Source organism: Poecilia reticulata, chromosome 5, assembly GCF_904066995.2.
Source record: "Poecilia reticulata chromosome 5, P_reticulata-male-v2, whole genome shotgun sequence".
NCBI classification, from domain to species: domain Eukaryota; kingdom Metazoa; phylum Chordata; class Actinopteri; order Cyprinodontiformes; family Poeciliidae; genus Poecilia; species Poecilia reticulata.
Window position 1 is genome coordinate 23,500,694 of NC_088834.1, and position 24,206 is coordinate 23,524,899.

At 38.7% G+C, this 24,206-nt stretch overlaps 2 protein-coding genes across 3 annotated transcripts in view; both read left to right on the forward strand.

The window, feature by feature from the left end:
• LOC103464978 (RNA-binding protein Musashi homolog 1) overlaps positions 1 to 8,744 on the forward strand; it is a 33,003-nt gene extending 24,259 nt beyond the window's left edge. For both annotated transcript variants that reach the window (XM_081607309.1, XM_081607310.1), the window contains 5 exons: positions 802 to 882; positions 1,383 to 1,439; positions 5,211 to 5,270; positions 5,434 to 5,588; positions 5,679 to 8,744. In XM_081607309.1, the coding sequence (XP_081463435.1) occupies positions 802 to 882; positions 1,383 to 1,439; positions 5,211 to 5,270; positions 5,434 to 5,588; positions 5,679 to 5,720 (395 nt within the window). In that variant the 3' untranslated portion in view covers positions 5,721 to 8,744. The remainder of the gene's footprint in view (positions 1 to 801; positions 883 to 1,382; positions 1,440 to 5,210; positions 5,271 to 5,433; positions 5,589 to 5,678) is intronic.
• Positions 8,745 to 9,596: 852 nt separating this feature from the next.
• On the forward strand, positions 9,597 to 23,992 carry LOC103464979 (transmembrane protein 233). The gene is made up of 4 exons (XM_008409430.2): positions 9,597 to 10,053; positions 11,030 to 11,164; positions 11,358 to 15,156; positions 23,745 to 23,992. The coding sequence occupies exons 1-3, from the start codon at positions 9,868 to 9,870 to the stop codon at positions 11,367 to 11,369; spliced, it is 333 nt and encodes a 110-aa protein (XP_008407652.2). The 5' UTR covers positions 9,597 to 9,867; the 3' UTR covers positions 11,370 to 15,156; positions 23,745 to 23,992.
• The last annotated feature ends 214 nt before the right edge of the window (positions 23,993 to 24,206 follow it).

Here is a 24,206-nt window from a genome sequence, read left to right on the forward strand (position 1 = left end):
TTTTTTTCTCTCGCCACACAAACAATTTAAAAGTGGTGGAGCTTTTTCAGTGCCGACAGGCCTGACAAAACGCCTGCTTTATTTACTGTCATTAACATAATACATTTTAGCTTTTGGTTAACTTTCCATAATAACGGTAAAAAAAAAAGAAAACTAGCTCTTTTCTTAAAAACAAGAGTCTCAACAATATAGAAATATAGAAATATGTATAGGCAGGTTGTGAGGCCAAAAGCAGACACAAAACAAGGTCTCATATCTTTTTGCAGCTCTAATAGATACACTCTTCAGCTGCAGTAATGACTCTGAAATGCTGATTAATGCTTAGCGGTACGTTTAAGCATGAGTAAATGATTTACTTTGGACTAAATATGTACTCTTGTGTATTTATTTTATGTTGTGGAGGCTTCATGAACACACCGTCTCAGAAAAAGACTGCCAGTTTGTCTTGAATCGACGCCTTCTCTTTGGTGTCTCATTAATGGTGTATGTAAAGCACAGAAGTCAGAGTGAAGGGCTTTTATTGGAGGAAAACGCATTTGAAGATATTTTCATTGAGAAAAAGCAGGAGCTCTGTTTTGTGTGGCTGTATTACTCCCCCTACTGGCCATTTGAAGTAACTCTGCGGTCAGTTACAAAAGCTTATAAGCATTTTATAAAGCTTTGCGATAGTTTCAGATTGGAAATCCAGTGAAATTAGTGTCAAACATTTTTTTATTAGTAGGATATTTTCTGTTTTAAAGTTTTTCCACGAGAGATTGACCAAGCAGATTATTTTCTCGTTTTTTTGTTGTTTTTTTTTAGGCTACCCTGGTTTTCAGACTACTACCTACACCAGCCGCAGCTACTCTGGAATAGCACCCGGATACACTTACCAGTTCCCAGGTACGTTTAGTTTTAAATGTCCAACACATCTGGCTCCTTGCAGCTTTTTCAAAAGGTTTCTGAAAGCATCTGGTGATGAACAACAGCAGCCATGTTTTCCTCTCTAGCGTTTGTGTGTGCGCAAAAGCTAGAGAGGAAATCTGGATTAAAAGCGATTTGTCTTTCTGTTTGTTGGTCCAAAAGTTCACTTTTTTTTTTCTTTCTGAGCCTAAATATGACTTGTTAATATTTCCCTTTAGATTTGTACATCTGTTTCTTCTTTCCTCTTTGGTGATTCTGTTTATTTGATCTGCTTATGTAACTCTCTTTCATTTATAGCTCCTCCTTTTCCTTTCGCTCCTGACTTCCTGCCTTCCTTAAAGGATTTTTATTTTTTTTTTAACTTTCTGTACTTGTGCCTTCATCTTGCTGTTTTGTGTGTCTGTGGCTTTGTAGTTTCTCCGGTGGATGGTGACTGTATTTACAAAGAGCTCTTTCTCTTGACCTTCTCTGTTTTCTAGAGTTCCACTTAGAGCGGACCCCCCTTCTGACATCATCCCACCCCCCTGAGCTGGCAGGTCAGTGGCTCCTTTCTCTTCTAAAGGCCAAGGGAGTGGAAAAAAAAACATTTAGCAGCAAAACATCAAACCAAACTGTTTGCCCTTCGGAGTCTTTGGTGCTAAATAGAGATTAAAAACATCACAGGAGCCTTGTTTGTAGGAAAAGTTGGTGCTGGATGTGGCTGTAGTAGCTTTTGATTCCAGTCAGAGCTTTGTGGCTAATTTCTAAACTCCAGCTTTTTTAGGAATAGATTTTTTTTTTTTTTTTTTTTTTTACCAGATTTTGATTTCCCTAAATTAATGGCATTCAGCAGAATATTTATTTGTTTCAAGCCTTATTAGTTACTTACACTAGGAGCAAAGGTCGACATCACACTGTGTGTGTGAGAGAAAGCAGTTGATTTAAAGCAGCGTTTTCCTGTTTCAAAATAAAAACAAAATGATTTGAAATGTACATTTAAGCTGTGTAAAGAGCTGGGGTGTTGGCATGATTAGTGTGTTGGTGTTAATAACTATTAACAGCCTCTGCTTTTCCTGGAGCTCTAGTTCTCAAACCGTGGCTTGCGTCTTGCCGGTGGTACATGGGGTTCTGCAAAGAAATATCAGTCATATTAACTTGTTTGGAAGGTGAACTAATAATGTACTTCTTAGTGTTTTGCACTTTCAAACACTCGCAATCTGGTTGCTACCATTTGTTAAAGATTACGTGAGATACAAATATTCGCAAGTGTTAAAGTATCTTTCTTGTTTATTTATTTATTATAAAATGTCATATGCCAGGGAGCCAAGTTGGACTTCCCTGTTGTTTAATCCGTCTAAAAGCTTGGAGGTTTCAACTTTTGGGGAAAAGTGTTACATATTTACGATCAAGCAGAGTTGATGGATATTATCGACATATTGAGAGGGCTTTTGAAAAGCAGAGACCCACTTCCCCAAAGAACGTAGCTCTTGCCACGTTTCAGTTCTGCCGTTTTGCCCGTTTCCATTGTAATACAACCGACCCGCGCCGCATCATTTCTGTGTTCCCGTCGGTCCGTCTCTTTGGACCCAACAATAGGCTTTTGGCCTCGCCAACTGGAGGTGGAAACGCTCTCCTGACTATAAAACAGCGAACTGAACTGACCTGTTCTGGAGAACATAGTGAAAACGAGATTTTCAAAAGGCTGCCAACATTTTTACGTTCAGCTCGCGTGTATTTGCTGAAGTCGGTTCCAGGTCACTTTGCTCCAATCAACAGTTTGGCAAAACGTTTGGCTGTAAATTGATGTCTTGTTTCAGACAGCAATTTTTTTATATTTTTTTTGTGTGAGAAAATTGGGGGCAAAATAACCTAAACTGCAAAGGTTTAAGATGGTGAAACGAGCAAAACCCAACAAAATCCAACACTTTGATGCGTCCTAAGCCAGAGGTCTGCAACTGTTTAAATTCAAAGATTAAGTTGGCCCTTTGCTTCTAGTGAATAAATTTCTCTTGAGCTGTAAAACTTAAAAAAATAAAAATAAAAAATAAAAGATCAGGGTTAATTATATAACTACTACATAAAATATGTGTTTTATATGGATATATAATATGTGTTAAATAATTGTATTTCTATTTTTGGGATTTAGAACAATGAAAATTTGACTTTTACAAAAAGCAGATCTCTACAAAGTACCAACCACAAGCTGTTAAAGGGCTGAAATGTAGTCAAAACCTCCATCTCTTTATATAAAACCGGTTTTAGTCAATGTGTGTTTATTGTCACTTAAGTACAAGAGCCAAAGAAAACAAAGTTAGCTTTGTTATTTTAGTTCAACCTCAAAACCAGAGTAAATTGATTTGATCCAAAGTAACACTAACAAGGCAAAATCCAATTTCACGAAAAAATTTGTTTTCCATTAATCTCGTTCTGTGTCAAGTTTCCATGCAGACACTAAATCAGAAAGTGTTGTACAGAGAGGAAGGCATACAAGATTTTACTTTTTAGGTTTCATAAATATTTGTACATGGATAAAAAAAAGATTAAAGTCATCAGAATGATTCAATTTTAGAGAAAATTGTGCATTAACATCAGAATGAGCCGATGTCAGTCAATTACTAACATATCGGTGTTGGTTTGATGCGTAAAACTGCATCGATGTTATTAACCATTACGATTCCGGAGGGTAAGCGCAGTATATAATGTCGGTGAATATCGGTTATCAGCCATTATGAATATCGGATATTGATCAAGTTTTCCAGTGGTTGTGTCTCTTTCTTCTGGTCTGTCCTGACGAACAGAGTGATGCTTCACATTTGGTTGACTCACGGTCAGTCGGAGCGACGGGTGGCTCTGGTATTTATAACTCTTGAAAGCTCCGCTGCCGATTTGGTTCCGTTCAGGATCAGCTGAATCCTGTGTGACTAAGAAGCTATCATTAGGAAGAACGTCTGGCAGCTGCCGAACACTCTGCCCACAAAACCTGAAATAGACCTTCAGGTTTTTTTTTCTGTAGCACTTTGTGACTTTTTAACCATGAACCTAAATGTGTTTGTTTCGAATTTAATGTGAGTCAAAGAAAGTTGCTTGTTATTTTTGTTCGCAAAACCCTAAGTTTTGCTGGAATAAAACACTAAGCAACACTGATGATTATTTTACTGATCCATTATTTTGACGATTAATCGGATAAAAAAAATTGGCAAATTCTGAAGATTTTCTTTTAGAACCACCTGAGCTTATTTTACAACATATTAGAAATATATTTAAATAACTCCAATTTTAAAAAGAAAATAAAAATTTTATTGTCAAAAATGCAATAATATTCAATTCCTTAGCTCTTCATTCAACATCAATACAGTGTAGGAGTGATCTGTTGACTATTTTTGTTTTTAATTAACCAAATTATAAGAGCAAAAAGTGTTTCTGCCTTATTTTTGTTTTTACAGAATTTGAACCCAGCAAAGCTAAAACTAGGACACCTGAGAAGCTCTGGGTAGAACAGATTTATTTAAAGAAGGGTTTTTTGACCTTAAATTCAAAACGTATAAGAGTCTGTACACTGCTTAACGACTAATCAATTACTAAATTAGTTGACAATTATTTCAATTATCGATTCATCATAATTAATCCAGTTAATTGTTTCACCTCTGTTCAAGGACTGATGTGTTTTACAAGCCCCAATAGTTGATTTGCAGATTAAACGAGGTCACTGGGTGAAACTCAGTATTAGCTAAAGCCTGTTGTCAGTCAGTGTTTGTGAGTTTTACCTCCCGGTTCCTATGTTGTAGAAGGAACCATCTTAAAGGGGAGATTCAGTGTAGAGAAACTAAAATAGTAGCAGGTAAAAACTAAATCAAATGTGATATAATGACTGCAGAAGATGCAGCAGATCTGTGTGTTTCTTCTCTCAAGCCTAACAGGAATGAATTTCTTATAAAGATCTGCTTTGCCGTCTCCTGATGCAGCAGGACACGTTTAGGTTTGTTTACTTTCTACCAACGACCCAGATTTGCAAGCATCTCTTTGCAGCTGCGCTTTTAAACCTGAAGGTTCAAAACTCCTCACTCGGACATGTGACTCCGGGCATTTTATTTATTTTCCCCCCCCCCCTCCATATCCGGTGAACTCAGAGCCAGATGCTTTGCGACGTCGTATCCTGGGTGCATTTTTAACCCCCGTGCAGCAATTGGATTGAAATGCCGTGACAGATGTGTGAGCAGATGTAGATTCAGCCACAGTGAGCTGTAGATTATTGCTTTATGATGTGATATCGGAGAGCGGACCACAGTGAGACGTTTGTGCTGTAACGCGACTTGTTGTGTAATCCTCAGCCATTCCCCTCACTGCATACGGACCAATGGCGGCGGCGGCGGCAGCAGCAGTAGTCAGAGGTAGGCCTGCGACTCTGCTTCTTGTATTTGTGTGCTTGCTTTAGATAGAATGCTTGCACAAAAGCTTGCTTGGACAAATAAAGGTGTATTTTTAGAAGCATGTGTGTGCGTGTGTGTGAAGCCCTCTGGTGTCCAAGCTTGACTCGTCTCTCCTGCCTCTCAGGCTCCACCCCTTCACGCACAGCTGGTTTCCTGGGCACCAGCAGCCCCGGACCAATGGCCGACCTGTACGCTGCGGCCAACCAAGACTCAGGAGTCAGCAGCTACATCAGTGCCGCTAGCCCCGCCCCCAGCACAGGGTTTAGCCATGGTCTAGGGGTAGGTCATGCCTGCTACATTTCAAAAACATGCCAGGGTGCACACATGTGCTCACAAAGAGTGCATTCATTCCTGTCCCTGTGTCCTCAGGGTCCTCTGATCGCCACTGCGTTCACTAATGGCTACCACTGAGGAGGCTCGGGTCACAGAGGATCGGAGGGCTCCTCCTCTGTCTGCTGTTGTGCCAATCAGAACGCTGGCTGCCCCTTGACGGCGCGATCTGATTGGCTGGCCACGGGTCTCCAGCGGGCTCTCCTGGCACCACGTGGCTCCACCCACCGACTGAAGATCTTTTTAAAAACCAGAACTCTTGTTTTGCTGTACTAATCTCACTTCAACATAACGTCCCCGGTTCTTCTTCTCCTTCTTTTTTTTTTTCGTCCTCTTCATGTAGAGCAACACACTAATTCCCGCACATCCCACCACCGTCTTTCCTCGGTTACCATTTCTTTCTTCTATTGAAGCTGAGGGGAGGAATCTGCAAAAAAAAAAAAAAAATGTTTGAGAAGCTGTTGGAGTAGGACAAAGAGGAACTGTTTTGATTTATTTTTTAAATGATTTTATTATAATGTGATGTGTTATTTTATCATGAAATCTTTCAGAAGCTGTTACTGATGTGGTAAAAAAAAACACAAAAAAAAAACAAACAAAAGAAACGCGTGAGATGGGGGCATTTTTAACAAAGGAAGAACAAACCCGACAAAAAGTCCTTTTTTACGCTGCAACTGTCACTGAAAACACAGATGAAAAAACAAAACAAAACAAACAAAAAAAACCAAACAAAAATGTATATTTTGGTAGTCTTTAAAAACAAAAACCTTTGTAATATTGTTATTAATATTGACATAATAATGATAATCTGTAAGGTATTTTATTCTGTAATTGGTTTTAAAGCAATGTTTTTATGTCTTCCTGTAAGATATTGTACATAGAGGCAGGTAGGGGGGGGTAGATGGACGGCGGGTTCTCATTGGTTGGTTTTGACTGGATGTCATGTGCTACTGTCTGCAAGCATCTCACTACTTTAACAGCATGCATGTGGTTACATGTGCATACTGTGGGGCCAGTACGCTCCTGTGTCACTTCAGCGCGGTGCTGAAATGCACACGTTTAGGAGTTTATCTGGTGTATTTTCTCCGTTAACTGACCAAATCATCCCTTTAGTTATTTTTTTTTGCTTTACTTTACTAAGAGTCCAAAGTTTGACTCGTCCATCTTCACGCAACTTAAGTTAAACACAATGGACTTCAGGAATAAAGGAAAAATATCACCTTAAAGCAATAGAAGAAGCAGTGCAGGGCTAAAGTACATTCATTAGGATCTTATTTGGCATTTTTTAATTTTATTTTTTTTGGTTAATAACAGACTTGTCACTTCTCTTGACTGCGAGGATGATTTCTCGCACAGCCTGTCTGAAATAAATCCAAGGGTCGTAAGAATGAATAATAACTTTATAGCAATTTGCTATTTTTTAAAATCATATCTGACATATTTACCCTTTTAATGAAGAAAGTTGTCCCTTTTTATCGCTTCGCTCCTTCAAAAATGCGAGCTGGACTTCTGTGACAAATCAGTAAAAATCTTAAATCTGTAGAAAATGCTTTGTGGCAGATTGCTATTCACAACAATTCAAGGAGTTGACATGTTTGCAAAGTCACCACCTTTTTTTTTTGTACTTCATCTAAAAAAAAAAAAACAACGCATGTTTGCATTTTGCATATTCACGACACTTGTTTTAGTTAAACACAACACACTTATGGAAGAATAACCTTGAAGCAGGATTCACATCAAAGTGCAGTGCCGGGATCCTCAAGTACATTTTCAGGATAACTTTTAGGCATATTTGCTCCATTAGTCAATCAAGTCGTCTGTTTTCCACTTTACTCCTTCAGACATGCAAGTTTGACTCTTGCATCTTCATGCTACCTGTTTCAGCAAAACACAACAGACTTGTGGAAAGAGAAACAACCGTAAAGCAGGAGAAACTAGGGATTCAAGGGGGGAACGGGGGTTCGGCTTGACTTCCTCTTTTTGAAAATATTATATATATATTTTTTGAGCGGTTCTCTTAATGTTTCTGATTTTTTGCTCTCTTATTGAAATAAATGTTTCTTTTTATGCGGTGTTTTCCACCGTGACGACAAATGAAGGACATTCTCAGAGAACGCAGTTGTAAAAAAAAAAAAAAAAAAAAAACAAAACACAAACCACGATCCTGTTTTGTCCTCTTATCACTGTTTGAAGGTGCATGTGGTTGCGTCTGAGCGTGCGTGAGTCCGTGTTTGTGCGCATACATCCAGAGTGTAATATGGAACTACTTCTGGCAGCGGAGGAGCATTTTGATTGCCTTTTTTTCTTTGGTACTGAGAAAAACAAAACAAAAAAGAAAAAGAGAGAGAGAGAGTGAGAGATCACCCTGTTCCGTTTTGGCTCGCCTGCTTTTCTCGCCCGACTTTCTCCTGAATCTGTGCTTCTCTGGAACCAACATATTTTTGTTTTAGTGTGATGATGCTGCTCCGCGTGGCGGTGAACAGGCAGAGGCCAGGGAGCCAGGAGCGGAACAGGGTCACGCTCCCAGCCGGGTCTGATACGGAGGCCATGAACGAGACGACTGGCTGGCAGAAAAAGCAGGAAAGCTGGAGCAGATTTGCAAAAACAAGCCGCCTGCCTGTTAAGCCTCCACTGTTTTTCTGGCACAGAAAACTTTCCTGATGCCGCCAGTAGCTCCTCTGTCAGAGAGGCTGGGACATGGTTTAAAAAAAGAAGAAAGAAATAGAAACTACTGCTGGACACCAACACTGTAACTTTTTAAACGTACAATAAAGCAATAAGTTATTTTTTACCTTACAAATGAAAATAGTACTATTATTGGTAATAGCAGACAAGAAGTGGAAAATTCTGCGGCATTAAGACTTATTTTCTGGAAAATGAACTATATTTTTCTGTTTTGAGATGTGTTTTCCCCTTGTATATTGCTTTTAAAGATGCCTTTTTGTTTTGGTGATGTATGAAAAAGGGCCAATATTTGGTGTGGAGCTCTGTGTGAGCCTGGGTAAAAATTCAGACTGTCCCTCGCCAAGCTTTCCTTTTTTATTTTTTATTGTTTGTTTTCTGACAATTTCAATTTGAAGTTCCTAATAAATTATTCTAAAGCAATTTGTGATGGTATTCGTGATCATTGATTGTATTTCTATGGTTGTGGTCAGTTGATGTGGGCATCAGTTTTAAAAGGTGTTTAAAACGTAACTTGAACGTTTCAGATTTGGTGACAAAAAAAAAGACATTCGGAAGCAGCTAGTAGATTTACTTGCTCCAAAATGTGTAAAAATCCTCATTTTAATTCAGTGGCATAATCTCACACAGAATATTTTAAAAGTGTATATTTTACTTATTTAAGATGCTTTCAAGAAATTCAGTCATTAACCCATGACTTACTGCTTTTCCATGTTTCTAGAAGGACAAAACGTTGAGGCACATCTTCAAAACAGGAAAGAGAAGAGAACACACTGCTAAACTAAAGATTACTTGTTTTAATTTGAAAATTACAACAAAAAAATTACACAAAATTGGTCAAATCTACAGTCAGACCCACAATAACTTTTTTTTTTGACAAGTTTGTTACCATGCACGGCTGTTACCATGACAACAGAATAACCGTATTTTGCTTTATGGATATCACACATTAAATGTACATAAAATCAAGACAAAATGTTTTGTTTCTTACACATCGTTTTCCTATGTAGGTTCCTTGTAAAGGGACCTACATGTTGGCAACATGGGACACACAGCTGAACTGCTGCTCCAAATCTGCATCAGGTGGATGGAGAAAACAACTTTCTTTGTGAAAATCATGCTGGGCTTTTACTTTACTTTGACAAGGAAAAAGAAAATTAGCACACATATGTCACACTCAGTGGGGTACAGTAGGACAGGGCAGGGCTGTATGTGGAGCCGGATCAGAGGTGGTAAACAGTCTGATCCCCTCACCGACAGTCAGGAGCTGGAGGGTCACAGATCATCTTCCACTTCTCTCCTTTTACCATCTCTGCCTACAAACAGAAAAACCCACAGAGGCGAAATGGAAAAACACCCAAAGAACATCATCTGACTCGATCCGTAGACGTCGGTTTCTGGATGAACTTTGGGACTTCAACTCCTCAAGCTGGATTTTCCTTCTTTGGGCTTATTTCTTAGTCACATTTTGTGATTTTAATCAGCATTTTTGGGCTGTTTTAGTGTTTTGTTTTTTTAAAAAATACTATACGTGTTCTGGACGTCAATGGCAGTCGGTGTGCTCGACTCACAGACAAAAAGCTCCTTAAACGGGAGCACATTTTTTGACCGTGGCTCTTTGAAAGAGCAGGAACTTCCACCTCCCCTCCGGAGCTACCTTTGTTTGACCATGTTGGCGTGCTTCTGTCCGGCGTACCCCGTCAACATAGTGGCCCTGGTCTTCTCTGTCATGGTACGTATGGACTACGCAGACTAAACCAGCTGGATTTCAACACTTTTTTTTTTTCACATGAAATAGCACGTCAGAGGAGAAAGGAAGAAAGAGGCTAAAGGAAAGGGTGTCTTTAAATTACTGAGGTGACGCTGCCCTCTGACCTGGGAGTGAATCTGTTGGACCCTGAGATGTAACACAGTCACACACACACAGACACCTGCTCCGCCTGTCAAACAAATTTATCTTCTATTTTTATCCTCTTACTGGTTCTAACGACGACAGGATTTCAGTCCATCAAAGTAAAACGTTGATGCTGCGTTCACCTTTGTCACATTTCAACCACAATCTTTAATGTCCCTCATTGTGTTTGTTTTGTTTGTTTGCTTTTGCTAAAGCATGGACCAACACTCAGTATTATATAAATGGGAAAATGATAGATAATTTCTTTAGATTTCTTTAACATATAAAAATTGGAAATGTTCGTCACCTATTTGTGTATACAGGATTCACAAAACCTTTTATCTTAGTCTGACGTAGGAGGCAGGACGTTTTTGAAACACATGACGATGTTCTCGAGCGTTCCATATTTGTATCCATTTAAAAGACACAAACAACTATATCATTTTCTTTTCACTTACCGATTACATTCTGATTTATTTAGTCAATCACATAAAACTCCGATAAAACACCGCAAAGTTTGAGGTTGTAATGATCAAATGGAAAGATATGAGCATGAATAATTTTTGCAAGTCACTACACATGTCTAAGTATATTTGCTCTTTTTTCTCTTCTTCGTTTAAAGAAGCTATGAATAAAAATTGAAATCTAAAGGCTGGAATACTGAAGGAAATGCATGTTTACAGTGCCAAGTTTGTGTGTAATAAATCTGTTTTGATGTGTTTTATCTTAATGTACGCTGAGATTAAGTTGCCTTGCGCCAAAAGTTGCTGTATAAACAAAGCTGCCTTGCCTGTGCCTGTCTTTTATTTCCCAGTCTAGAAAGAGTTACTATCAAGGTGACTATGACGGCTCCAGGAGGCTGGGCAGGAGCGCCTTGTACGTCTCCATAGCATCGATCATCATCGGCCTTCTCGTCATCGCCGTCACCTGCATCGTTCATTTCACCACAGTAAGTCGGACAGCCTGGCTCGATCCGCAACGTTTCGCTCTCATCTGTTCTGATGTTGAGCAAACAAAATGCTGTAGAGTCATTAACAGCATGTCCGTGCATGAGACTCACTCGGTCTGCAAAATGCCTCGGCGTGCCTTTCAAAGAGCTTCTTTGATGTTTGCGTTTCATTGTACGTCTGTGTGTCTTTCAGATGGATCATTAGCACCGAGAGGAAGGGAGAATAAATATGAGACAAAGCAACAGAAACCGCTGGATGATGGTATCTGGACCGGCTCATGTTACTTTCCCCCCTGTTGACGGGAAATGACTCATTTTTACTGCTTTCTATAACTCATTCCCCCCCCCACATCTTCTTTCCTCTTTTCATTTGAACAATCAATATAAATGTGATATATTTCTACGCTAGACGTCCCACTTGATTTTCATTCAGATGTAGATTTCTAGATGTAACGGAAATCCAAGAATTTTAGTTTCCACAAGGCCAAGGCAGTGGTGCATCTTTTCCTACACTAAGCACAAATTCAGTCTGAAGACAGTGCTCCAATCTATAGCTAGTTTCTTGAAGCCATTCCTTGACTGTAAAAAGATCAACATTTATCTTCCCTACCCAAATAGAATGCTCTCTTGTTTTTACTATTTGGAAGAGAGTCAGAAAGTTATGTATTATTTATTAATAGTCCTTTTTGACACTCTAATTATCCTAAAAATTGTAATATTAATAATTTAAAAAATCCTCTTCCATGTGTGCCGAGGATTATTGTCCTGGAGACTTAGCATAGTAAGTACAGTACACCGATGAATTGGAGGACTTTTTCCTGAAAACTGCAGTATGAAATTATACTCCTTCACTTATGGTTGAATTTATTTGAAGGCTTTTTACACGTCTTTACCCGAGGCACCAATGATTACTCAAATGACTCTGTATTTGAGTGTGTCGATATTACAAGGCAGTGGTCCCCAAACTACGGCCCGGTGCAGCTCATAGTTCGGAAAATACGGACTATAATCCTTCCTGGATTTTTTCTGTGAAGAGCCAAGAGAGAGTTATTTAATTGTGCTTTCTGGAAAACAATACATTTTTACATTTAGGCACTCCTGCAATCGTCACACTTTTTCTGTTACAAACTGACTCCGGCCCCCCACCAGAGAAGGGAAAAGTTATGTGGACCTCACAGGAAAAAGTTTGGGGATCCCTGCTACAAGGTAAATAACTGTTCTTGGTAAAGTATGATTTTTCTGTAACAAAAATGTGTCTTTTTAGCAAAAACTTTTGTTTACTTTCAACTTAATCAAATACACCATGTGATTAAAAGTGTATTTGCACTCTGATAAATTTCTTGTTTTTGCTTTTCGTCAAACTTGATGTTGCCGATAATCATGCATATTTTAACATCAGACAAAGACATCCTGTCAGGTCCTGGATTGTTTGGGGGTTTGATTTTAGTGTCAATTTTCTGTGTTCCTTAGTTTCTTTGTTTGATTAGCTTTGTTTTTGCTTTACTTTAGTTTAGTGCTTTCTTAGTGATTCTAGTTTATCATATTTATTTCTTGTGTCTAGTTATTCTTTAGTTTAATCATCTTTTTTACATTTAGTTATTTTTAAAGCAAGATTCAGTTTTTTAATGTGCTCTTCTCAGCCTGCTTTCTGCTCTCTGCCCTCACAACTGGAACCTGTTAGCTAATCAGCCCAGGTCCTTTGTTCCATCATTCACTCTCCCAATACTAAAACACATTTTTTCCTCTTGCTCCTTGCTGGTTCCTCCTGGTAGATCCTGTTCCCAGTCATGCTTCTTGTGCCTTTGTTTGTCCCTGATGCTTTTTGTTCTCCTCTGGGTCCCTGTTCTCTTATGGGTTTGTTTTTAGCCTTTGTTCATATTTTTTCATGAAATTTTCAAATCTACTCGCCACCTCAGCCTCTCTGTTTTTGGGTCCTCTTCCACCAACACACCATGACATATCTGAAGTAATTAGAAAATTTAAGGTGGAAAATGCTTTTTCACATCGCTATGACAACATGCAGTTTTTGGATTTTATTTCAGTTCGCTTAGCAGCTCAGTGAAAGAAAACCTTATTTCTAAAATGTATCTTACATTACTTTTGTATTCCAAGAACACTTCCATGTTTTCAATTACTCTAGTTTCATTCTTTGGACATCTGGAGGTCATACTTAAGTGATGTAATAAATTCAGCCTTGATTTGGATTTGGAACATCCATTATTTTAAGGATACTCAGAATCCATACAGCTGATTGTCAATTTTTTTTTTCTTTTGCAATGTTAAGAGTTTTTACACAGTCTAAAAACCTGCGTGTGAAGTAACCTTTGAACTAAAAAACTGATTAAAGTCTGAATAACCGGTTTAAAAGATCTAACGCTTTAAATCTTTTGAAGTACCCAAAAGGACTCCTTTCCTTACTTCACTCTGGAATTACAAAGAAAAACTACAATGTCACTTTCATTTTGCCATAAGTGTTGAGATCAACTCATCCTCAGCTCACCTACCTGCTCAGAGTGACAGAAGTTTTTACCTGCAGAGTTCAAACCCTGACGGAGGTCTGTAGTTCCTGCCTTTGTTGTGTGTCCCGTCAGTCATGTTAGGGAGGTTCTGGTCTGGATTTATTTCAACACCAGTACTGATTCAACTCATTTGAGGACTTCCAGTATGATTCTTCGCCAAAATTATGCCATGGTTATGCAGTAAAATAACATGTTTCACGGCTATTGCTTTGATATTGCGCCCTACTTAGCTCACTCACCAGCCATGTTTATGACAACATGCTGCCCCAATATGATTTTAACTTTCTAAAGAAAGCTGAGGCTAATGTTCTGACACATAACACGAAACAAACATTACCACTTCTATCTAAACATGCATAGGAGGTGTAAAACTACTGTCTTCAAAAAGCTCAAGATTCGAAGAACTGCTAATAAGGGAAGGAGACTGCTGAAATGCTAGGCTAGCGTTAGCATGGTTATGCTAGGTTCTTGATGCTAGATTCTTGATGTGTCTCGGTGATATATTATCGGAGTGAAAGTTAATTGTGCACAAATCAAAGTAATAAAAAAAGGCAAAAGTTGTTCTACTTTACAAACTTTATGATTCGCTCGATATGTTGGAAAATTATTTGATAAGTGTTTCAGGTGCTCTGTGTTTAGCTGAGGTAGGACGACACAGACAGGCTAGCAACTGTAGCGACAGTATTGCCAGCTAGTCAGTAACGAAAGCAACTACCAAAAGTCGCACAAGGTTGCTAAATAATCTCATGCAATTGTAATAAACATTGGAGTCAAAAATGTTATAAAAACACTGAAAATATGTTTAATAAATCGTCCATTCTTACTTATTTTATTTGATGTCACATTTCCAACCTAAAAGAGATGCTCTTGCAGTGTAAATTAAATAAATTATTTTAAACTTTTTTTAGTTTAGTTGAGTCCACTTACAGCAAGAAGGTGCTAAATTTTAATCCCAGGCTTTCAGAGTGTGTATGTTCTCTCTCATGAATGCAGACCATGATGTTTTTTGGCCAGCAGTGGTATTTTTTATGAATTTTTCTTTTCTCCAATAGATTACATTTTTTGCAGTCTCTCTCTCATATTGATGAACCATAAACTTAATAAAATTGACATCCAACAACTGCTTTTTCTTTCTCCTAAGGTCACGTTTCTCAGAAAATAACAATCTAATGATGAGAACCAGACAAATATAACAAAAAAAAGCAACAACAAAAGAAATCTGTAAGTAGGCAAAGACTTTTTTTCACAGTCTGAAATATTTCTCTTCTGCCATTACTTCCCACATGTACCATCATCGTGTTTTGCAAACATCCTCCCCTGGACTCTTTCCCGTCGTTTGATATGTCATAGTAGACGACCAGCTAAATATAGGAGATTGGTCTCTATGCAGCCGACTGCCCACTCCATCAAACGGTCAAACAAAACCGGCCCTGCTGCGAAGTGACTGGGACGTGTAGAAAAGAAGCTGAAAAGGTAGGAGGAAATAAAAGTGATGATTCAGATGAGGTTAGCGGAGCTCCACGATCCTCCGAGTCTGTTTTATCTCATGACTCATTGCAGTTTTCTCATTGTTGCTATTTAAAGCAGCTCTTTCCAGCTGTTTTTAGACGTTTCAGCCCTCCTTGAGCTAAAAATTGTGCCCAGAGCGCCCTTGATGACACAAATAACACCTACATGCAACACACACACACACACACACACGCACACACACACACACACACACACACACACACACACACACACACGCACACACACACACACACACGCACACACACACACACACACACACACACACACACACAAAAAACAACCCCTCAGTGAAAACATATCTCCTCCGTGCAGGTGGAAGTCAAAAGCAGCTCCCCCTTGATGAATTAGGTTTGATGCAGTCATTGTAATGCACTTGTACGAGTCAGTTTTAGCAGTAATCTTTGGTCTATTATCTACTGTCAGTTGAAAGGGAAATGCAACACGATTGTGGCGCAGCCTCTTTGATGTCGGACCAAAGCAAAACTCGAGAGGATGAGATGAAAAATGAGGGCCAGGATTAGGCGACTTGAAAGAATTTAGGCAGATTATCAAGGGATCAAGGTAGACTTTGTGTCAGCAAACCGACTGACGTGCCGTGTGGCGGGGGGAAGAAAGAAAAATCAAACAAATGCAATTAATTGAAGCAAATTAAAATCAGCTATATATATTTTTTTAAATTTCATTTTTTTTTGGAAGCTTGCCTCAAAACCCATTTGATGTCTTTCTTTGCTAGAAGACGTCAAATCACCTGTAGCCATCCTGCTGCGTTATTAGCAACAGCGCAGACTGTGTGTTTTGAAAGCCGTCCATGACTCGTGTGAAGTGCTGAAATAGGCCTCTCAAACGAGCTCCCTCCATTAAGCACCACATTCTCCATATACACATATCTCATGACAACATTCCTCCTATTCAGGAGTTTCATGCAGCTGCATAAATGAAATGTGATAATGGTGGGAATGAGGCAGAGCAGGCAGAGAACATGAAATGCATTCAGGTTAGACGAGATTAAAGACATCAAAAGCGCTCTCAGGTATTCGGCTTGTATCACAGTGTGTGTGCATTATTGCATTTTTTATAAAAACGGTTTCATGCAACGGTTAAATAAACTGTGTACGCGAACCTTTATGTAACGCATTTGACAACAAACTGTTGCATGTGCTCAGATTTAGCCGATGTGGCATTACGTGCATACGTTACATTTAATTCGTGAATTATGATCCTTTATGTCAGGATTTTTTTCCCCCAAAGTGTTTTTGATTTTTTTAAAGCATAAAAAAGAGTGGGGTTTAAAAATTTTGTAAAAAAAAAAAAACAAAAAAAAAATTCTAAGGTGATCAGTTGTAATTTTCTCGAAATATAAAATTGTTATTTGGATAACACATCAGTAGTATTGTTCTTTAGGGGGTAACTTGATGCCACAATATATATATATTTTTTTACTTGCAAGAGTTTTCTACAGTAAAAGGAGGGACTGGATCTTCCTGAGTTGCTTTTTTCATCTGTCGGCCATATTGGATTTAACAAAAATGTTTTTGCACTAGTCGATAGTGTATTGTATAACACACTGGTGTCCACTTCAGTGCTCTGTGTGCATTCATAACATAAAAATCCACAAGAAAATGGCTTTTAGATTTCTGTCCACTGCGGTGACCTCTGTGCATGAAAACTTTAAACATGCTGCAGACTGTTTTAAAGATCCAAACAGCTCAGAGGGGCTAATGCAATTTTTTTTTTTACAGTAATGTGAGAGATTTTAATTTTATGAGACATTTATAAGATTTATGAACTTGAACAATCTGAAAGACACGATGAGCGCACTCTGGTAGTTTTGTACTTACCGCAGGTAAAACGAGCTAAATCATCTCTAGTGGATCAAAGCTGCTCCTGTAGCAGTCTGGTTCTCCCTCTCCTATGATTATCCTGCCCTTACAGAGCATAAAGGTGCCTGGGATCACTTATCATCAATGATCTCATTATGTGGGGGGAAAAAAAAGAAGAAATCTAGAAGATATATTGATGAAGAATATTACAGTCTTAAATCTGACTTAACACCCTTCAGTTTTGAATGCGTCGTCTCCTGTCAGCATCACGTCTCTTCCTCCTCCGCTGCAGCACAACGCCTCAGGACTCATCAGGTCCGTCCAACTCCTTGTGCTTTTCTGCCGGGGCCGTACTCTCCTCCACATTACGCTCGCTCACTTGGGATTTCTTCGGCGTAATTCAGGAGTTAATGACCTTTCATAAAGAGTCTAATATGAGCCACTGTTCATTAGCGATTTCAGAGGCCAGTATCTCTGATTAACTAATCAGCGGTGCTGCTGACGATCAGCGTGAGAGCCACTCTAATCACACTGCTTATAAGGATCCAAATATCTAAAGACACATTGAATATCCCTGCCCTTTTCCGGCGTTGCTGACCTTTATGTTTCAGTCCAGATAGATTACATCCTCACTTAACTGAGCGGTTTTTGTGAGGATGTGGATATTTGTTTGTGTCTAATAAACCAGTTTTATATCACTGTGTGGACATACAGGTGCAAATGTTAGCAAAAGTATTCACATGTCGTGTTAGAAGAAACTTTAATAACACACGATAAGCCAAAACAAAGTAATGCATTGTTGTCACTCTGTATTTTTATTTTTATTTTTCAAAATAAAATAAAAACATCTCTTGTAAATGAGATGTTTGATCTCATGGAAACAACTGGTATAAATAAAGGTTAAATAAAATAATGACTGTAAAGTGGATAAAATACACACAGTAAAAAAAAAAAAAGTCTCTAATTTATGGTACAATGTCGGCAGCGGTGGTTATCACAATTTGACCATAAAAATCCGGTAAAATAAGGACATTTATTGTAAATTAGAGACGATCTTGTTATTTACAGTGCATGTATGAAAAAAATAAAACCCAAATGAAAATATTAAAGTTTGTTGTGCTGAAATGTAAAATTAAAAATGTACCAGCAATGTAAATATTTCTGCAAGGTGCTGCACAGTGATGGCGTCAAAATGTCAAAAACTCGCCACCCGTAGGCGGAAAAGCATTTAACGCGATCATCTGTTTAAGATGGACGGTATGATTTTTGCAAAGCTGCTGTCCCTCGCTGCTTTTCCTCCCAAATGCAACCTTGCCCGGAACCCCTCCTCTCCCCAACGTGCAGCCATTTGTCTTCAGTGTGACAGGGGTGCCCTTTGAAAACACACATGTGGCTGGAAACTGGGTCACGACTTTGGCCTGTGTGTATTAGAAAATTATAGATGATCTGTATATCTTGTTATGTGTACCATGGTAACTCAGAATACTAATGACTGCTGACATTTATCTTACCAAGACACACAAGCGCACCAGACAGACGGATAGCCAACCAAAAACCTTGTTGTTAAAGAATAAGAGACAGAAAAAAATAATAATACAAAGACCACACAGTCTTGAGATGCGTCCAGACATGTCAGCGGTAATGACTCCTCTGGAGAGGAGCCGCTCGGGATGGTCTCAAAAACACCAGTGCTTTCTGTTTATATGTCAAGAAAAAAATATATAGCGCATTTATTAAGACTTTATGGCACTGAAACAAAGATATTTGCAAGTGTAAGAAATAGAGATAATGATGTCGTACGGAGTCAAACTGAGGAATAATCTTTGTGTTTTTCTTTATTTATTGTTTTTTACTGCCCTGGAACACAAGAGGCCTTGCACCTTTTAGACACGTAACGCTCTGATGGTTTGCATCACTGTGGAGAAGGAATCACAGAAAAGCCCAAACACACTTCAAAGCTCGGCAAAAACTCCTTTACGAGGAGAGAATAGCTGGGAGCTGAGGGCCGAGAGAGTCTTACTGCAAAACAAAACCCTCGAATCACACCAGAAAATGCTGCTTGAAATCAGACAGATGATTTCATAAAATTATGCATAACATCTAATCAGATGTTCCTGGGAATAGAACCTTGCAGGACGCTCTGGAAAACATTCAGATGCCAAAAACCTGTAAAAGTCAAAACTCGTCAAAGATTAAGAAGTACATTTATTTATGTGTCATGTTTTACCAGGAACGGCAAAAAATGTACTTTTTTGCCCGTTCGCTTAGGCACACAGCAAACACAGGAAAGCAAGAGAGTCACATCTGCAACATACAAACCAATCAGCTCTGATAATAGCCATAGGAGTTTTTTACTGAAGACCTGCATAAATTAGTCTGATGCAGCGCTTCAGGGACAGAGGAAAGTGCACTGAACAAAAAAAATGAGGCTATTATGCAATACGTCTAAAAATACACACTTCAGGGTTTCATAAATGCATATGCATATTAGTGGGATTTCGATTTGGATTTAGTTAGATTTTTTTGTTATTCATTATCTGTCTAGTTATGTTGCAAGTGCATAAAAGAGAAAAGTAAAGAAAAGAAGAAAAAAAAGAAAGAAATTCCAGCTTTTTTTTTGTTAAACTGCTGGACTGAAATTAAACAATGTTTTTGACTCACGTCACTATTTCTAATATATTCAGACAATAAACCTGCTTTACGTTTAAAGTTAGACCTTCAAACTGAAAAGATGGGGTTTTTTGTGTTGCAGTACTAGTTTTGGCCTCTAGAGGGGCCTCAAGCTAAAGGCTCAAATGCTGCTTTTAGTTCCCAGAAATGAAACGCAATAAAACGAAGAATCAGCTCTGAAAATACAAACGTGCTGCAAATACAAGTTGTGCTGTTAGCGGATTAAACCGAGATGATTTCCATGAACGCCTGCTGCAGTTGGCTGCGTCACAGCTACATATTTTTTTTCTCCGTTAAACATCTGCATCTTTTTATGTGATACAAATGGCCACAAACATCCAGCATGGTGGTCATGAACGGCATGCTTAATTTTTTCCCCCTATTCCAAACAAACCTGAGACATAACTAGTTATTTTTATTTCCTCAGAGAGCTGGACTCTGAGTTCAGACTAATTGTTGCCTATTTGAAAAACACCTAAAATAATTTTCATTAAAATATCCCAAGAGAGATTTCAAGAGTGATTGCTTTAATTACCCTCAGAACAGAGACGTTGCCTGAAAAGGCCATTTATTCCTCTCTTCTTGGAGTTCTTTTGGGTACACAGTCTGTTCTACTTTTAAATGCGGCGCTAATTAACTTTTCCATCATGATTGTATTAAAGGGCTCAGTATTGCCACCCACAAAATACTGAAAGCAGGGGTATTTTGGGATGACGGATCAAACAGAGCTCCAGGAGACGTTCAGAACCTTCTCCCAGGCCTGTCTGCTGAAGGCAGCTGTGTTTATGCTGGCGTTGATTGAGCAACATTTATTTTGGGGATATCAGAGTAAATGAGCTTATCCCTTTTCTTTTACTGCTTTATTTGTAAATAAATACATCTAGAAAAACCCCCCAAAACATTTCCTTTCCTTCTAACTCACAATCTGGTCAAAGGAATGTGATGTTTGTGGTTTAAATATGAATAATCTCAGAGGGATTTGCTACTTAACCTTGCGTTGGTGACTCTGCAGCTACAGAACAGGCCTAATGACCTAACCTGATGGTCTAAGAGCTGTTTTTGTTCAAACATGCCAAAAAACAACAATACAACTTTACCCAAAATGATTCAAAATGTAGAATGGAAGATCTTTTTTTTTTCTTCTTCTTCTTCTTTTTTTTTTTTTTAAATGTACCTTTATTGTGAGCAGACAGGGTGGGACAAAAGCACAGATGAAGAAAAAAACAAACAAACAACCATAATACTTGGACAAACTTTCCAATTACTCCTATATTCTCATTACGATAACAGACCTGCTGTAAACTAATAAAGCTACATTAACAGACTTCAGTGTGCTCTTTCCCGTATAGCTGCGCGTTGTAATTTCCTTCTGTTCTCTAGGAGCCAGACGTCTAAAATAAACCCTTTACGTTCACGCCGCCGAGCGAGTTATTGTTTCATCTGCCAACCAGCGTTGCTTGTTTTCCATCATAACAGCCTCCACATCTCTTCCTCCTGTCTTGCAGCAGGAGACCTGTGTAATTACATCCATAGCGTTCTCCTCTCCCCTACGGTTGATATCACCGCTGACATCCACTTGCACAGCCCCCTCCTCTGCCTCCCTCTCTTCCTCTCTCTCTCTCTCTCTGTCCGTCTCGCTGCATCCTTGTTTATTGGAAAGCTCTCGCACTGCCAGTGTGTGGTCCTGCTTCGTCATGTGTGCAGTGCATCGGAGCAGATGGGGAAGCAGAGGAAGCGGCAGAGATGAGAGAGGAGGAAGAGGACGACAGGCAGCTGAAGACGGAACTGTTCTCCACGTGAAAAGGCGCAGACGGTAGGAGACCGCAGGAGTATTATTTCTCTAACAGAACGGAAGTGGAGGCTGACTCTTTGTCGGTGAGAGATACTTAAACGGATTAGAAACGAGCCGGGTATGGTTAAAGAAATTCGAAAGTGCTGACGTCCTCAGTGGCATTAGTTGTTTTCCAAGACCGATTGTTGAGGAGGTAACTCAAAAGGCCTCTCAATTACACATGAGCCATCCGGGGAAAAATCATAAAATATTAAGAATCAGCTGATTAGAGATGTTTCTGTAATCCGCTTGGAACAGAAATCTAAAGACGGACTTTCCAAATCGTCATCTGAGTAATGATGAGGCACTCTTGTTTCGGAGACTCCAGAAACAAACAGTTGGATTTTAACAAAGGGAACACTTAGACGGATCCCTTTCGATGCGGAGGAGCAGCGGCTCAACTCCGAGCTCCTCCAGATGATGGAGCGTTTTCCAGAACCTCTAAGTCTAGTCACAACACGCGTGTCTGTCTCCATCCAACCGTCACTCATAAACAAGACACCAAGAAGACACTCGTCTCCTCTTGAGGCACAGCCTGACCTCCCACCAGGAGGGACAACGCCAAACATTTAAATAATCAAACATTTAATAATTTAAACACTTGATCTGTCTTCATTTTATCCATTTAATAAGAACTTACGTCCAGTTTGTGACTCATGTTTGTAAAGTTGACCTGACTGTGTGAAGCGTTTTCTTACAGTGTCAGGATATCCATATGGACTTTAAAGAGAAATAAAGTTCAGTTGCACCGTGAATCAAATAATACCAGGCAATCTCTTAAAGCTTTCCATCACTGATAATAACCCACAGCCTCAAAGTGAGACACATCAAGCTGCTTTGTTGAACATGCGGGTGAAAATACAGAAGTTGATGAGCGACTACTGATGTGATTGCAGGAACCCAACAGCGGCTCTGCAGGGGTTGATTGGGGTTTTCATGAAGCGTTTCATTTAAATTACCTGTGAACCATCTACAGCACTGGCTAACCATCAAGACCAGTTTATTTTTTATTTATTTGGAATGGAACGATGATTTACAAGAGTTATACTTATGTAACTTGGAGGAAAATCTATCTAGAGGTCGTTAAAAAAAAAGAAAAATCTATTGAATTTCATTCACATTCAGTCTCTACTCTGAATTGACTCGCTACATTTTTTCAAAAAGCAGCTGGAGACACTTAGACAAGATCTTAATTGAACAAAAAAATGGGCTGCAGAGTTGTATTTATTAGGTTATTTATTATTTTATATTTTACACTTTTCTGTCATTTTAATGTAATCGTGAAACACTTTGTGGTTTTCATCCTGCTTGTGATATATGAATAAAATGTACTTTCAACAATCAGGAAGAACATTACTACTTCTCATAATTGTTTTCAGCTTTAAAAAATATGGCTGAAACAAGGAGAAACCTTTTCTTTGAGTTTTTTTGTCACTGTTTAAATAATTATCCTGAAAATAAAATAAAGAAAGTAAGAGCTGTGAAAAAGTTTTTACTTTTTTATTATTCTATTCTTTAGCCGATCTAACTAATTCTAATATCGCACAAAAATGACTCAAATAGAAAATGCAGTTTTCAAATGAGGATTTTATTTATAAGGTAAAAAAAGAACCTGACCTGGTGTTATAAAGTAACTGTCCCTAAAGCTAAAAAGTGACTAACCTAACAGCTGTCATTACTGAGTCTTTCACGTCGCTGTCCAAGAATTATGGGGCACTGTTGTGCAAAATATTTTCAATTCAGTCACACTGGAGTGTTCCTGGGCTTTGATTAGACCATTCAAAACCTGACTGACTTGAAATGTAGTTACTGTTCCCACAGGGGCAGGTTTTGTTTGAAAAACTTGTTTCACATGATACAAAAAAATTATAATTTTTAATAATAAATTTGAAGCACTCAGATGCATGCAACAAAAAGCGAAACCCCTGTAGTGCTGTAGGGAATAATTATGAAATAAAAAGTGTGACATTTTTTTGAAGAAATGACAAGCGGATGTTGATAAAGTTGTTTTGTACAAACAAATTGACTGTACAAAAACAAAGAGAGTAGAAGCTACAGCACCTGTTGATGCATATATCGTTCAGATTCAGTGACGGGACGTGATAGTATAAATATCGACAAATTAATTGTGACTGAAAATGACCACTGGCTTTTTACAATATTTATTGCAATAATCTATGTTCATTGTTCCGTTTGTTTCTCTTTCACAGATGCTGACTGCATTTCATGAAATGTACCGGAGTGCTTTTTGTGCAGCCTGCTGTTCAACCCTCAGAGGGCAGCAGGGCTAATTTCTCCTGACTCGTTGAGCGTCGCCTTAAAGGAGCTGCAGAGAAAACCAGAGCCAGCGTTCCCCTCTGCTGGGAAACATGCTGACAAACTCTCTCAAATGTTGCTTCGTCTAAATGTTGTGCCAAGTCTGCGGAGCTAATCACAAGACTGTTTCTGTTTTTAAAAATTTTTTTTTTATAACTCACTTTATATATGCATAAAGACTAAACATCAGGTTTTTTATATGCAAGATAAATGCGTATAAAGTAATATTAATGATGGAAAACAGGTATGTTACATGCCTTATTCATGTTGGACCTAATATACCATCGTGCAGATTAAACTTTTTCTAACCGAATCTCGGCAGTTGAGTGTTCGTCATGGACGCCGTGGAAAACTCC

Excerpts from the sequence above, each read along its gene's own strand:
- LOC103464979 (XM_008409430.2), top strand. The coding sequence starts at position 9,868 with ATGGCAGTCGGTGTGCTCGACTCACAGACAAAAAGCTCCTTAAACGGG. Across the intron at positions 10,054-11,029 it reads CCCTGGTCTTCTCTGTCATG|TCTAGAAAGAGTTACTATCA; the intron begins GTACGTATGGAC and ends TTTATTTCCCAG.